Raw genomic sequence first — 15,251 nt, 5'->3', positions numbered from 1 at the left:
TCCTTTGTCTGATGTATTAGCTGGCAAATATTTTCTCCCACTCTGTGGGTGGTCTCTTTAGTTTAGAGACCATTTCTTTTTTTGAGCAGAAGCTTTTTAGTTTTATGAAATCCCATTTATCTATGCTATCTCTTAGTTGCTGAGCTGCTGGGGTTCCATTGAGAAAGTTCTTGCCTATACCTTTTAGTTCCAAAGTATTTCCTACTCTTTCCTGTACCAACATTAGAGTTTGTGGTCTGATATTAAGATCCTTGATCCATTTTGAGTTAATATTGGTATAGGGTGATAAACATGGATCTAGTTTTAGTTTTCTGCAGATTGCTAACCAGTTTTCCCAGCAGTTTTTGTTGAAGAGGTTGTCTTTTCTCCATTGTATATTTTTAGCACCTTTGTCAAAGACAAGTTGGTTATAGTTGTGTGGGTTCATATCTGGGTCCTCTGTTCTGTTCCACTGGTCTTCATGTCTGTTTTTGTGCCAGTACCATGCTGTTTTTGTTGTTATTGCTTTGTAATATAGTTTGAAGTCGGGTATCGTGATACCTCCTGCATTGTTCTTTTGACTGAGTATTGCCTTGGCTGTTCGTGGCCTCTTGTGTTTCCATATAAATTTAACAGTAGATTTTTCAATCTCTTTGATGAATGTCATTGGGATTTTGATGGGAATTGCATTAAACATGTAGATTGCTTTTGAATTGCCCTGTTTTCAAAGGAGTGTTCCGTCTATATTTTTAGGATAATAGGTGATTGGAGTTTTGGGGGAGAACAAAGGCTGGAGTGTGTAATAGATACCAGCTTTCCCCCCTTCTGTCAATTATTTTACATCTGCCACAGTTAGACATTGTCTTATATGACCAAGTCAGTCAGCTGGAGGGGCTGAGTCTTGAAAGAAACTTGTAATGTGAGTTCTATTTTGTATGATTTAGTTCTTTGGGGGAGGAGGTTATACCTTTTAGACCTGTTAGAGGAAAAGACTGGCCTAGAACCAACTACATCTGGGGTTCCTGTCAGCTCCAGGAGTCCACAGTTGCACAGCAAGTGAAATGGAGTGAACTGGCTTGTTGCAGGAGGAGGGAGGTCTTCATGCTTTCAGGTGAAGCATCCAGAGGCATCTTGATTCTGAGGATGGCAAGGTCCCTGCAAATGGTGTTGATGGGAGGGAGATGCACAGCTGAGGGAGTGGTAGGTTGTGAGGTCATACCTGATCACTCCTGAGTGGGTCTGGGGAAAGTGGAGAGAAAAGAGTGACATGTCAAAAGGGAGCCCATTGCACCAGGCCCTTGGGGTTGCCCTTCAAGCTTGATCTAAAGAAAGGCTTGAGAATGCAGAGTGGCTGGATCACCTGTTTGAGAAGAATGCACTGGATTTATCGGGGACCGAGGCTGGGGAGGTAAGACCCAAAAATGATAGGTGGAAAGGCAAGCTGAAAATGCCAAGTTTTCTTTCCTTTTGTTTGTAGGAATGGACATACATGCATTTGCTTGCAGGGACTTTTCGAAGACCTGGTAGTGCATTTGCAATGATGATTTGGGTCAAAGGATTTGGAAGCAGGCTCAAAGCTGCCTTTGTGGAGAACCTCTGTTCTCCATTTGCAGACACATTTGCATGTGGGTGTGTTTACGTGTTTCAGGAGAGTATGAAGTTGTGAAAATATTTAAGATACGCTGAAGATTTGCAGATAACCTTGGCAGAAGTTACCTAGGCTTTATAAATTATAGTTGAAACTTATTTCTGGAAGAAGATGGGAATTTGAGAATGAAAATAAGTTTGAAAAGTTAATCATGGAAATGAACTTGGAAAATGTCCCAGTTTAAAAAAATCTTATAGATAACAGAAAATTTAAAAAACCCAAATCATAAAAAACTGGGCAATGAGAGGGTTGATGTGAAACTATTAAGCAAAATACTGGAATGGATTCATTTTTAAAGAAAGTCCATATTCAGATGTTGCGTGCTAGGAAAATCAAATATTGAATGATGTTAAGGCTGTCCACGTTCTACTTTTTAAAACATATATTCTTCCTTTCTTCTTTTTAATATATGTTTACTTTTGAAAGAAAAAGATTAAATCACAGTTTTTATGCTTGGTGTTTGCATACTTAGAAATAACATGTTAATTTTCTTTTTAGAGGAAGAAGGAAGGCATGCAATGAAGTGGGTTAGTTAAATTTGTTCTTCCAAATCCATAGCCAGATGGATTTGTTTTGTTTTGTTTTTTTTTTACTTCCCTTGGGCTGTTCTGAAATACAGTGTTCCCTCCCTGCACCTTGCTGTGAAAGAATTCAAGGAAACAAAGAAAATACAGTTCAAATTAAATGTGATTTGAATACTGTTATAATTAGTTATCTCAGAAGATTTTCCCATCAGAAAGTTTTCTACAGTAGAAGTGTGGTACCATAAATGTACAGTTATTAATACTCCCTTATTCTCTTTCAGCCTTTTAATTCTAACTCAGCAATTATAAACCTTTGATGCATGTTTTGAGAGGTTTTTAGGCTTAGCTGATGACCTTTTCCATTTTATTTTATTCCAAATATTAATGGGAAATTCTCATTACTTATTTCAATTCCTTCTTTACTTCTGTGATCCATCATGGTAATCTGTAGACACTTTGCTTTCTAGAACAGGTGGCTTTCTGAAAATATGAGGTTGTATGTTCAGTATCCCCTTTTTTCCTGTGAAACAAATGGTCTTTAGCAACTAGGAGGATTAGTTCTTTGTTTTTTGTTTTTCCGTTAAGGAAGTCTAAGGTAGTGTTAGCCCGTAGATCCACGTATTCCACTCACAGAGCACTTCACCACTCACCTGCAGTGGTGTTCGAAAGCCTCATTTTTATTATTAAATTTTATTTTTTTATTGCATGCTGCTAGGTGGTGCATGCTTTATGTATGTGTTCTCATTCCATTCTCCAGCAACCCAACTAGGTAGGCCATGTTGAGTTTTAGAAATGAAAGTCTCTAGGTTCTTCACCTGGGTTGCTCAGCTTGATAGTAGTAACCTGGATATGAACACAAGTCGTTGTCTGGAGAAAGTATGCTTCTGACTGCTCCCTGCTCTCTTGCACGGTAGATGGCTCTTCCACACAGCCAAGCAGCATGGAATCCAGCCTCTAAATGGCTGTGCTACTGGCTCTTAGCCTTCCCCACAGGCCCCCAAGGCTTGTTGTCTGATTGCCTCAATGGGCCTGTTCCCAGTAGTGATCCCCTGTCTTTCCCAGCACCCCTGCCCTTCGTGCTCATTTTGCCTGTTGATGCAAAAGAGCATGTGTGTGTGTCCCCTTAACAGCCTGGGAAGTGTGGGCGTCAATGAGGAGTGTGGGAGAGGCCTTCCTGTTTTGTGCTTGAGGCGGAGTGCTCTCAGCACTGTCCTACATGCTCCCACCAGGCAATTGCTTAATGAGGGAGGGGACACAAGAGGGGCCAGGTGAGTGGCTAATAGCAGTATGAAGGGGCACTTCTCCTAGGTAAAGGATGAGTAAACCATTACTCTTGACTCAGAATTCTCTGCACATAGCAGACTTGGCATTTTTAGTTGCCCTTGTTGAAGTAAATATTTGGAACAAAATCCTGACATGTTGCTCTTCAGATACTGTTAATGTTTTATTTTGAATTAGTAGCAAGGGTATACCTTTATGCATCCACACAGATTTTTAAAACAAAACTCAGAGACTTTAGGCAAGCTGTGTGTTAATTTATAGTGGTTACAGTTTTCTTCCTGATCAACTGTGGGACTCACCTAGAGAACCCAGAGTGAGACTCTTGCTCTCATTTACCCTCAAGAAGAGGCATGGGTGTGAATTAAACTGTGAGAATCCCACAGTTAATGGAAAAGTAAAGGTTTTCCAACTTAAATTTACTGTTGTGAATTCAAATGGCAGCTGTTAAGTAATAATCATGGGATTAGACTCCACAGGGGTAATCTGGCTCCTGGGTGAATTTCTGGATTTATTGCCATTCATAATGGGCAAAGGAGTCTACTACTAGCTGTCCTCCCTCTGATTTTAGAGAGAGAGAGAGAGAGAGAGAGAGAGAGAGAGTGTTTTCCCTTAGTTCTCGATATATGATTGTCTGATTGCAGACCATGTCAGTATTTAATTATATTTTGAGCTTCATCACTTTTCTTTTTTCAGCAATGGGGCTTGAACTCGGGGTCTTGCACTTGCTAGGGAAGTGCTGTATTGCTCTAGTACTGAGCCATACCCCCATCCCTTTGTGTTTTATGCGAGACAGGGTCTCTATGTATAACTTAGGCTGGCCTCAAACTCATGCTGTTTTTGCCTCAGCTTCTCTAACAGCTGGGATTATAGGTGGGAACCTCCACGCTTGGCGTTCATCACCACTTTAATCCTGTAGAAAATAAGGAGAAGGTCAGTGACCGCTATGATTTTGTGCTAAGCAACTTCTTAACATTCAAATAATCAATAACTCCCCCCCCCAAAAAAAAATCAGTAACCCCTTCATTGATCAAGTTTTAAGTTATGTAAAGATGTAAACTTTGGTTGTGCAACTCCTGCATGTCAGGTCTATGTAAACATTTTATGTGTATGAGCTAATTTAATCTTCATGACGTCTTTTAAGGGTCAATATTACTATTCCTCTTTTAAAGATTAGGAAATTGGTGGTTAATGAAAAAGCTTAAATAATTCACCCAAGGTCACATGGCTAGAATTCAGTAGAGCTGCGGAAATGAAACTTGTCTTTCTGGCTTCAAAGCCCAGTGAAAAAACCTGATTTTTTTTCTTGGATTGGAATAAGCCTTTCAAATAAAAAAAATGCATTTCAGTGGTCTTAATACTTAGGCAAATTTACTGTTATTAAAGGATTAGGGAAATAGCCTCTTTACTCTTCCACACTCCAAGTAAAAAGCTCGGTGCTGAAAGTAATGACTGCTCTAGCTCATTGTGATCAAGACAGAGTGATTGTCAGACCATACATTCCTCCAGTTACCTAGACAATAATGTTATTTAAAAGCAGTACCCGGTTCCCATGTTTATGTGTATTTCTTTTAGCTATATACGAATCCAGTCCAGAGAGCAGATCATGGTGGCATTTCAGAATCTCCAGAATTCTCATTTCCACCTGGCTCTCACCCCACTCCTCAATCTGTTGGAGATTTGTAAAGTGACCAGGTTAACATTGAAGGGGACTGAAGCCATGGCTACCGTGAATACCCAGACAGTCTGGATTGCTGTGTATTCTGCACTTTGTTTCTTATTTTCCCAAAGCCTATGTAAGCCTCAGGTTTTGACCCTTAGAACATCTTTCTGTGATGAGATCAGCCCTTCCTTGATGTCTTCTTACTCACTTCTGTGACATATTCTAGCTGTATTGCCAAATTAGCATCCTGTTATACACTGCCTCACTGTTAAAGTGTGTGTGACTTTCTGTATCTTGTGTGTCTTATATCACCAACAGTACTATTAAGCATCATGGGAAACCTGTGTCATACACCTTGTGTTTCTCTCTCTCTCTTTCTCTTTTTTTTTTTGCAGTACTGGGGTTTGAACTCAGGGCTTTCACCTTGAGCCGGTACACTAGCCCTATTTTTGTGATGGGTTTTTTTTCAAAATAGGGTCTTTTGAATTATTTGCCTGGGTTGGCTTTGAACCATGATCCTTCTGATCTCTGCCTCCTGAGTAGCTCGGATTACAGGCGTGAGTCAGTGGTGCCCAACTGTGTTTCTCTTTGACATTTCAGAGTTGGGATTCTATAAGCATATAGTAGGTATGCAGTGAATATTTGATAATTACTGTACAGAACCTGGTATGATTTCAGCATATCATCCAGCTGCTTTTTCTCAAACTGAAATGAAGCATGGGAACAATTAGAATACAAATTTTATGAAGAGTTAAATTTTTTCTTTTTTTAATGTGGTGCTGGGGTTTTAACTCAGGGCTTTGCGTTTGCTAGACAGGTACTCTACTGCTTGAGCCACACCCCTAGCCCTAGAATTAAACTTTTTTGAATAGGTAAGAATAATTAATTGAATATAAATTTCATTCAGAATTAAAGTTTGAGTAGGTAATGAATTCACATGGCACAAAACGAAAGAATATAAGAAACTACACAGTGAAAAATCTCCCTCTTCCTCTGTTCCTCCCCACTCCACAAATATGCGGCCAGCTTATTGGTTTTATGCTTTTAGAGTATTCTGTGTTTTACACAAATGATTTTAAATAATAATGGAAACACCTTTTCCCCACATTCAGGCACAACTTTGCATACTATATAGTGGATCTGCACCTTGCTTTTTACACTTAACTTGTAAAGTTAAGATTTTTCTTACAGATTTTTCAAGATCAATTAGTAGAGACCTTCCTTGGTGTTCTCCTACAGCTTGAAAGTACTCCGTTGTGCAGGGGTAGTGTAATTTATTTAACCTGTCCCACACTGATGGACATTTAGGTTGCTTCCCATCCTTTGTCATTAAGTATACTGCAGCCGTGTCTGATGGGGACCTATGGCGTGTCATCCTGGTACAGGTCTATCTAGAGGACACGTTCCCAGACAAGTGATTGCTGGAGCACAGGGAAGGACAGTTGCCACCATGGCAGGTCACCCTCCTCAAGGGCTTTGCACCTTTTACTCTTACAAACTCATTTCCCTCTGACCCTGTTGACCGATTGTGCATTCCAACTTTTGAGTTTGATCGATGTGTAAAAGATGGTGTCTAAGTGTAGTTTAGATTTACACTTATCTTTTGAGTACAATTGAACATATTTTTTGTTGATTTAAGGCCCACTATTATTATTTTTTTGTGTGAATGATCCGTTCACTAAGTAGAAGTGCTGTCTTTATCATAGACCAGATTGTCATTTGGAATTCATGTTTCTATAGGATGACATGCAGGCCCTGGACTAACAAACGAGGTGGATAACTTAGTGCACCCATTCATGCAGGAAACATTTATTAAGTATCTAATAAAGTAAACCATCATTGTATGCCAGACCTTGATGATGTGAAAATGAGTGTGAACAAGTCTCTGAAGAGAGCAGCTGGACATGAGGACAATCTTGATAAGATGGAGAGGCTGAGAAAGCCAGGGAAGCACCTCCTGGAGCAGGCAAGGCCAGCGAGGAGGGGAAGGGAAGTAGTGAGTGCAGAGGCACGTGGTTCATGGTGCCAGGGTGGGGGTTCTGTAGCTCTTGGTGACCATAGTGAAGGACAGGGGACACAATTAGAGATGAGGGCACAAGGACAGTTAGTGGACATGGTCTTTCTTATTTGCACAATTTGGGCAGGCAGTACCTCCCCCTTGCCTTCATCCTTCTAATCAGGTAGAGGGAAGTAAATGGAAGGCAACACTCAGTTATGTTCTGCAGGCCAGTTGTTGAGTTTTGACACCTGTTGCTTATTCTAGAGCACTCCAAGCTCCCGAAGCCGAAGTCTCACTTTGCTCCCCCATGGAACACCCAATTCTGCGTCTCCTTGTAGCCAGAGACACCTCAGTGCGGGGGCCCCCGGTGTTGTCACAATCACGCATCACAAGTCGCCTGCAGCTGCCCGAAGAGCCAAGAGTCAGTATTCCGGCCAGCTTCATGAAGTCAGAGAGGTAGGCCTTGCTCTCCTACTAGGCTAAATGGCCCTTGGGAGTTGGGGGCTGTGGCTATGTTCCTGAAAACTCTTTTTCCTGCCAGCCCTCTTGATTTATAAAGAGTGGGGACCTGGACTCAACCTGCCACCTACACAGCCGCAGCCATATTTTAAACCCTCGGGTTTAAAATATAACAATAATTTCTGTTTCTGAGGTTAAGCAACTTGTTAGGAGACCTCGGTCATAGTACAGAAAGCAGAGAAAGCAAGCCCACTGAAAAATGGGTACAAATGGAATAGCATCCATAGGAAAAACCAAACAGCACAGAACAGTGGAGAATCAAGAATCAGTTCAGGGTGTTTTGGAAAGTCAGGCTTGTCAGCCCTGAAGCCGATTTCTCTTCTGCTCTGCCCTGTTTTGCTGCCCTTAGAAAGTGCTTGCCATGTTCTTATCCTCACGGACACTCCAAGAGACACAAGAATGCTGTCCCTGAAGTCAGAAGACTGTTGTTTAAGAGCGTGTCTTCAACACCTCTGAACCTCAGTCTCTGTATCCATAAAGTGGGAATAAAGCCGACTTTGCCAGCCTTGGGGAAAATCTGGGCATCTTTTGTGATAATGTCCAGGAAGCTCTTTAACTGTGTCTTCAAAATTGACACAAAGTTATGTTTTGTTTCTTTTTGCGGGACCTAGGAAGACATCAGTTAGGAGAGTGCAGATCCTAGCATTGGTGGTGAACAGGCTGAGTAACACACACGCTGTCAGCCTGGGCTGAGTGTTGAGGCCTCTTACCCACAGCTGACTGGTGTCCGGGCTTGCTGTGCTCTCACAGGAGGAGGCAGAGCACTTGCTGTGTCTCACACAACAGGATTCGCTTCTCCTCCATTCAGCATGCATCTTGTTTGTTTGTTTCTTTCTTTTTTTTTAATGTGATGAGCCCGGCAGTGCTCTGGCAGTGGACTGGCTTGGTCTCATTCTGTCCCAGGGCAGAATATTTCAAATTTAAAGGCTGGGCTTTACAGTGGCTTACATACGTAATCCTTGCTACTTGAGAGCTGGCAATCTGGAAGATCACGGTTCAAGGCCAGCCTGGGCAAAAAGTTAGTGAGAATCCTCCCTCACACCCCCCTCAACCGATAAAAGCTGGGTATAGTAGCGCACATCTGTTATCCCGGTTAGGATGACCTAGTGTACAGGCCAGCCTGAGCAAAAAGTCCGACACCCTACCTGAAAATTAACTAAAGCAAAAAAGAGCTGGAATATGGCTCAAATGGTAGGCCCTGAGTTCAAACCTCTCTACCACCAGAAAAACAAAATCTTTTGAATTAAGTCTAGATGTGTATGAAAGACAGACAGACAGACACACACACACACACAAAAGCTGTGTTGGCTAATAAAGAGTACAGAGTCAGAATTCTGTCTTAATTTTAAGGTAGAGAGAGTGCTCACTTTGAAATGCCTGATGTGCACAAGAAAAAGGAAAAAGTGCCTGTGAGCTTAATTTTATTACACTTCCTGATATGATGAATGTATGTGCATATGTGTGGATCTCTGTTCATTTTCAAAACACTGTTACATAAAATAGAGTAGAAAAATTCCAAATATATACAAAATAGAATGGCATCCTAGTCCGTCATATTCCAGATACATACAAAACAGCATGCTAGTCCATCATGCTATACCATTTACCATCACCACTTCAGCAATCTCAACTTCCTGTTCTTGTTTCATTTGTTTTATTTCCCATCACTACTTTTTCCTGCTAGAAAATTTTAAAGAAAGGTTAGACATTCTATCACTGATCAGTCAGTGAATGCATCAGAAGCATTTTCCAGTTTATGACACCATCATCTTTTATGTAGGCCTCCTTGCAGGTTATCTTACAAGTCCTTCGAGATTATAACCTAAAAGAAAGGACAGTTAGAAGTTCACAGTATTTTGGGACTTCTTTGTATTCTATTTAGTGACTCTCTGTTACACTTACTGTTGTGAGTAATGTGTGAAAAGAAAATGGACTGCTTATGTTTAGTGAGCTGTGGCCAAAAAGTTGAGATACTTCAGTGGCATTTCATTCAATATGTAATGTCCAGAGATTTTCTACTTCCATTGAAAAGAAGGCAACTTTTTAGAAGAATGAAAGTATGCATTTTTGTGTATGTGTGTGTAAAGATGTTCAATTATATAAGGTATAGTGTATAAGTATATATTGCAAAAGAAAAGTACAAAGAAAAAAATAAAAATTAATTACATATAACCCTACTACCCTACATGTAACAGCTGTTAAACTCGCCATGGGCTTATTTCTAAATTTATGTTTTATATGTACATAAGTATGTAAAAATTATCTATATAATATGATCTGCTGCTTTTTTCTTTTTTACTTCTTTTTTCCTGGTATTTTGAGACAGGGTCTTGCTTTGTAGCCTAGGCCTGTCTTGAACTTGCAATTTTCCTGCCTCAGCCTTCTGAATGTTGGGATTATAGATGTCCCCACCACACCCAGCCTTTCTTTTTTATTTTTCTTTTTTGGTGGTGCTGGGGATTGAACTCAGGACCTCGGGCTGGCTAGGCAGGCTCTTTATCACTTGAGGCACACTCCCAGCCCTTTTTGCTTTAGGTTATGTTTTGAATAGGGTCTCCCATGATGCCTGGGTTGGCCTAGACTGCAGTCCTCCCACGTGGGTGGGATGAAAGGGGCATACCAACTGCTAGTTGAGATGGAGTCTCACGGATTTTTTTACATGGTTTGCCCTTGAACCAACATCCTCCTTATGCTTGTTTCCCAAGTAGCGAAGATTACAGGCATGACCACTGTGCCTTGTCACTATAGTTTTTTGCTCCACTTTCTATCTCTTGGGGGTGGGGTGGGGATAGTGTTGAAATTTCCCATGGGCTTTCTTTCCATGAAAAATAAGGAGGTGAAATATTTGATTTGGAGTTTGTGTTCCTGGGTGACTGTATATCTCTTCAGATGATTGCTTTTGCATATTGGTGACCTTTCTTTCTGAATATTAATTTTAAGTAAGATTGTTGAGATTAAAATGCAGCTGTCAGCAGTTGAGAGAATTTTAGGGAGCTGAGCCCCTCCAGGAGGAGTTGAAAGTTTCAGTTCTTTGTTGTCACATCCACTGTCGGTGCTTGCTGTTGAGGGCAGCTGTTTTGTGGTATTGGCCCTTTTACGATGTAGCCACCTTGGGAGCTATCTGTGCAAATCTCACACCAGAACATTCTGTACTTACTAATTTTAGAATATAAAGGCCTCTGCTTTTGAATTCCACTGTGTTTGTAATGTAACTAGAAGAAAATGGAATAGGAATGATAAACTTATGGCCACTGGAGCAACGGAGAAAATGATCATATATAAGACAGATGTGCCTGAATATCAGAAGAATAAGAGAAAAATAGCCCAGCCAAAGGCGATAGAGTAAATACTAAATGGAATGCCACCGCAAGAAGGAAAATAATGGAACAGTCTATAAGATTGAGTGCTGATTATCTAAAGTAGGAGGAATTGAGATGCAGAAGGTCAGAACTTGGTGTCCTCCGAGGAGGTGCTTGGAAGAGGTGAGGACAGGACTTGAGACACATGTCATCATGAGGAATAGGCACATCCTTACTGGAAATTTGAGAAAGGAAGACTAAGACAACTTTGTTAATGAGGTTATCAGAATTAACTGTAGCCCATTATTGCCAGGGACATTCAGAAGTGTTGGATGTGTAGCATGTTTGTCTTTTTGCTATAATCTCGTGATGTAGAATAAAAATAAAGACATCCCTGTCTTGCTGTTCATCTATAAGTTTCCTATTGGGAATCACACCCAGAGGAAATTATCCTTGGAGTTGGGGGTAGGAAAAAGAAAGTTAATTTGGGTAAAGCCATTCTTACAAATAAGTCATAGGCCCAATATAAAACATTATGGGAATGTCTATGAAAATAATAATATATTTAAGATACTGACTGAATTTTTATATAGCAATTTAGAGATAAAATCTGTGTCAGTATGGACAAGAATATATGAAATCGTAAGAAAATCAGTATATAGTATTTGCGTATATTGGACTTTGTGTCCATCTTAACACCAGAAGTTGTTTAAAACAGTGGTTCTCAGAATTTTGGGTATTACCTATAAATTAAGGTTTAAAAGTAGAATTTCGGGAGCCACAACACATTGCCAAAAACATTTTTTTTGGTGTTACTGGGGTTTGAACTCAGGGCCTTGTGCTTGCTAGGTAAGCACTCTTACCACTTGAGCCATACTCCTAGCCCTTTTTGCTTTAGTTATTTTTCAGATAGGATCTTGTGATTTTGCCAGGTGTCTACCTCTGATGCTCCTACCTATGCCTCTCACATAGATGGGACCACAGGTGCAGGCCATCATTCCAGATTGTTGGTCGAGGTGTGGTCTGGTTAACTTTTGCCCAGGTAGGCCTCTAACCTCAATCCTCCCAACCTCCACCTCCTGAGTAGGCTGGGATTACAGGTAGGAGCCATCACATCCATGCCCCTCTCCCCTTTTTTTGGGGGATGGTATTTGAGTTTGAATCCAGGGCTTAGCACTGCTAGGCAGGTGCTCTACCACTTGAACTAGCCCCTAGCCCTTAGCCTAAATTTTTATGTTATCTAGTAAAGACATTTTTATTTTTTTAAATTATTTTTTAATTATTTTATTATTCATATGTGCACACAAGACTTGGGTCATTTCTCCCCCCTGCCCCCACCCCCTCCCTTACCACCCACTCCACCCCCTCCCTCTCCCCCCCCCAATACCCAGCAGAAACTATTTTGCCCTTATTTCTAATTTTGTTGTAGAGAGAGTATAAGCCATAATAGGAAGGAACAAGGGTTTTTGCTAGTTGAGATAAGGATAGCTATACAGGGCATTGACTCACATTGATTTCCTGTGCATGTGTGTTACCTTCTAGGTTAATTCTTTTTGATCTCACCTTTTCTCTAGTTCCTGGTCCCCTTTTCCTATTGGCCTCAGTTGCTTTTAAGGTATCTGCTTTAGTTTCTCTGCGTTAAGGGCAACAAATGATAGCTAATTTTTTAGGTGTCTTACCTATCCTCACCCCTCCCTTGTGTGTTCTCGCTTTTATCATGTGATCAAAGTCCAATCCCCTTGTTGTGTTTGCCCTTGATCTAATGTCCACATATGAGGGAGAACGTACGATTTTTGGTCTTTTGGGCCAGGCTAACCTCACTCAGAATGATGTTCTCCAATTCTATCCATTTACCAGCGAATGATAACATTTCGTTCTTCTTCATGGCTGCATAGAATTCCATTGTGTATAGATACCACATTTTCTTAATCCATTCGTCAGTGCTGGGGCATCTTGGCTGTTTCCATAACTTGGCTATTGTGAATAGTGCCACAATAAACATGGGTGTGCAGGTGCCTCTGGAGTAACCTGTGTCACAGTCTTTTGGGTATATCCCCAAGAGTGGTATTGCTGGATCAAATGGTAGATCAATGTTTAGCTTTTTAAGTAGCCTCCAAATTTTTTTTCAGAGTGGTTGTACTAGTTTACATTTCCACCAGCAGTGTAAGAGGGTTCCTTTTTCCCCGCATCCTCGCCAATACCTGTTGTTGGTGGTGTTGCTAATGATGGCTATTCTAACAGGGGTGAGGTGGAATCTTAGTGTGGTTTTAATTTGCATTTCCTTTATTGCTAGAGATGGTGAGCATTTTCTCATAGTAAAGACATTTTTAAATGGATAGTGACAATCTACTGTTACCACTGTCTTATATGTGCTACCCACCAAATGAGTATAATTTCAGAATAAAGGGTCACAAAGTACATTGAAAATTTAAATTTTATAAAACTGTTTTATGAAATTTTTCCATTAAATTTTATGAAAAACATGCTGCATTTTCCCTTGTTCTTAATTTTTTATCTTAGACTTAAAAAGGATTCATCATAGCTCGATCCTGACCGGTGGATCTGTTTTAAGCCATCTGTCACCATGGGGTTATAATTCAGGTATCTCTCATCCAATTTGTCTTCTCATGGCGATGGCCAATCTCCCTTCTCTCCAGCACATGTCTTACTCTGTCATCAGCAAATCACCTTCCTAAATGAAAGTATTTTGTCATCACCTCTCTGCTGTTAAAAACAAAACCCAATACCTTCTTGATTCCCTCTTGTCCACAGGATAAAAGTCAAAGTCTTCTGTGGTCTGTATGTACTCACAGGCCTCTCCTGCCCTTGGCCTGCTCTCCAGCCCCCTGTTACCCACTCTGCAGTATGATATGCATGCTGAAGACCTTCCTGCCAGGAGAGAACTGTTCTGTGTCTCTGCTCTCCACTCAGGAAACCACCAGGAACACGAAGCCTGTGAGCTCTTCAGATGTGAGCAGTGGGAATGGAGGTGTGCTGTAAATGTGGAATGCACACTAAGTTTCAAAGACAGCACAAACCAGGAAAGCTACCTCCCTAATAACACTTTTAATACTAATAACATGGAAATTATACTATTACCTTTCTATGCAGTTAAACACATTCAAATCCTGATACTTTGTAATTTTTGAACTGTGTCTCCTAGGAAACTCAGTGCCTCTTAGGTGTGGCTCACATTCCGTTTCTCTTGGGTAGTGCTGCCCTGGATCCTAAGTGAGTCTACTCATCCACTCCTCCTTTCATTTTGCAGGTATCAATTAAGTACCTTCTGTGTGCCGGATGTTGGCTTTTTATGTTAAGGGCCAGTCTTAGTCATCCTGGAACCTTCCAGGAAGAGCATGGTTGCTAAGCTTGCTGGTGAAACATTCAGCTAAGCACCACCTTCAAGGAGCTATTAGAGTTCTTTGAAAATGGAAGGTGGAGGCCTCCAACGATTGCTAGGAAACCACATGGATCTATGTAAGAGAGGAGAACTCTGGTGATGGCTGGAGGGTTGTCAGGCATTCCTTGGGTCTTCTCTATCTGGTAGTATTTGTGAGTATGCAACAATGACTCTGTGACCAGGGAAAAGTGATGCTAGTGTGAGCCTCTGTATGGGCCACTGGAACTGTTTTGTAAATAGATTGTAATGTGTTTTAAAAACTAAGGTGTCTCCTCAGCTGTTTAAGCAAATGATAATGGAAATGTGTGTGTTCATTTTTTTGGTATCTTGGCTTTTATACTTCTAATTTATTATAACAGGTTTTAACATGGCTCCCAACTTCATGTGGTACAAAACCAGTGAGATTTTTATGAAATTCTTGTTTGCTAGATGCTTTCTGAAAAAAATATAATCCTAATACAGGTTCATACTACTTGTGTGTGTCTGTGTGTCTGTGTGCATACATGCTGAGTGCCTTTTTAGTTGTGACCTTTGATACTTAAAAAAAACAAACAAACAGCTAATTCAGTAGGGGAACTTTTGATGAGAGAAAGGCCATGCTGTTGAGTGGTGATGGATGTATCTGAAGCATACATTCAGATTTCAATAAGCTTCTGTGAAGCTTATTTACTGGCAAATAGGAGTTGTCCCTCTCAGACTTTTTTATTCTTAAGTATTTTGCTTCCAGGCTCACATTCCTTGGGGTTGCTGTGCTGGTTTATACTGAGGCAGTGTAACGTAACATGGTTTTAAATAGCCCTTTTGCAGTCATTTATGGGGAGATGTGTGCAGGTGCTTTCAGGTACATGAGTTTGTATGTTTCTTCGTGTAACTTACAGTATCATATTTATTTAGCACACATACACAGGGAAGATTCTTTAATGAAGTTGCCATCTTTCTTTT

General features: G+C 40.7%; 1 protein-coding gene across 10 annotated transcripts in view; it reads left to right on the top strand.

The window, feature by feature from the left end:
• Osbpl10 (oxysterol binding protein like 10) overlaps nt 1-15,251 on the top strand; it is a 293,428-nt gene that overhangs the window by 129,378 nt on the left and 148,799 nt on the right. For 9 of the 10 annotated variants that reach the window (XM_020181728.2, XM_074074057.1, XM_074074055.1 and 6 more), the window contains one exon: nt 7,356-7,547. The exons of the other annotated variant lie outside the window; for it this stretch is intronic. In XM_020181728.2, coding sequence (XP_020037317.1) covers nt 7,356-7,547 — 192 coding nt within the window. The remainder of the gene's footprint in view (nt 1-7,355; nt 7,548-15,251) is intronic. 10 annotated transcript variants of the gene reach the window in all.

This window comes from Castor canadensis, chromosome 5 (assembly GCF_047511655.1).
Source record: "Castor canadensis chromosome 5, mCasCan1.hap1v2, whole genome shotgun sequence".
Lineage (NCBI taxonomy): Eukaryota > Metazoa > Chordata > Mammalia > Rodentia > Castoridae > Castor > Castor canadensis.
The sequence above is the reverse complement of the archived record's forward strand: the minus strand, read 5'-3'. Positions and strand labels throughout refer to the sequence as shown.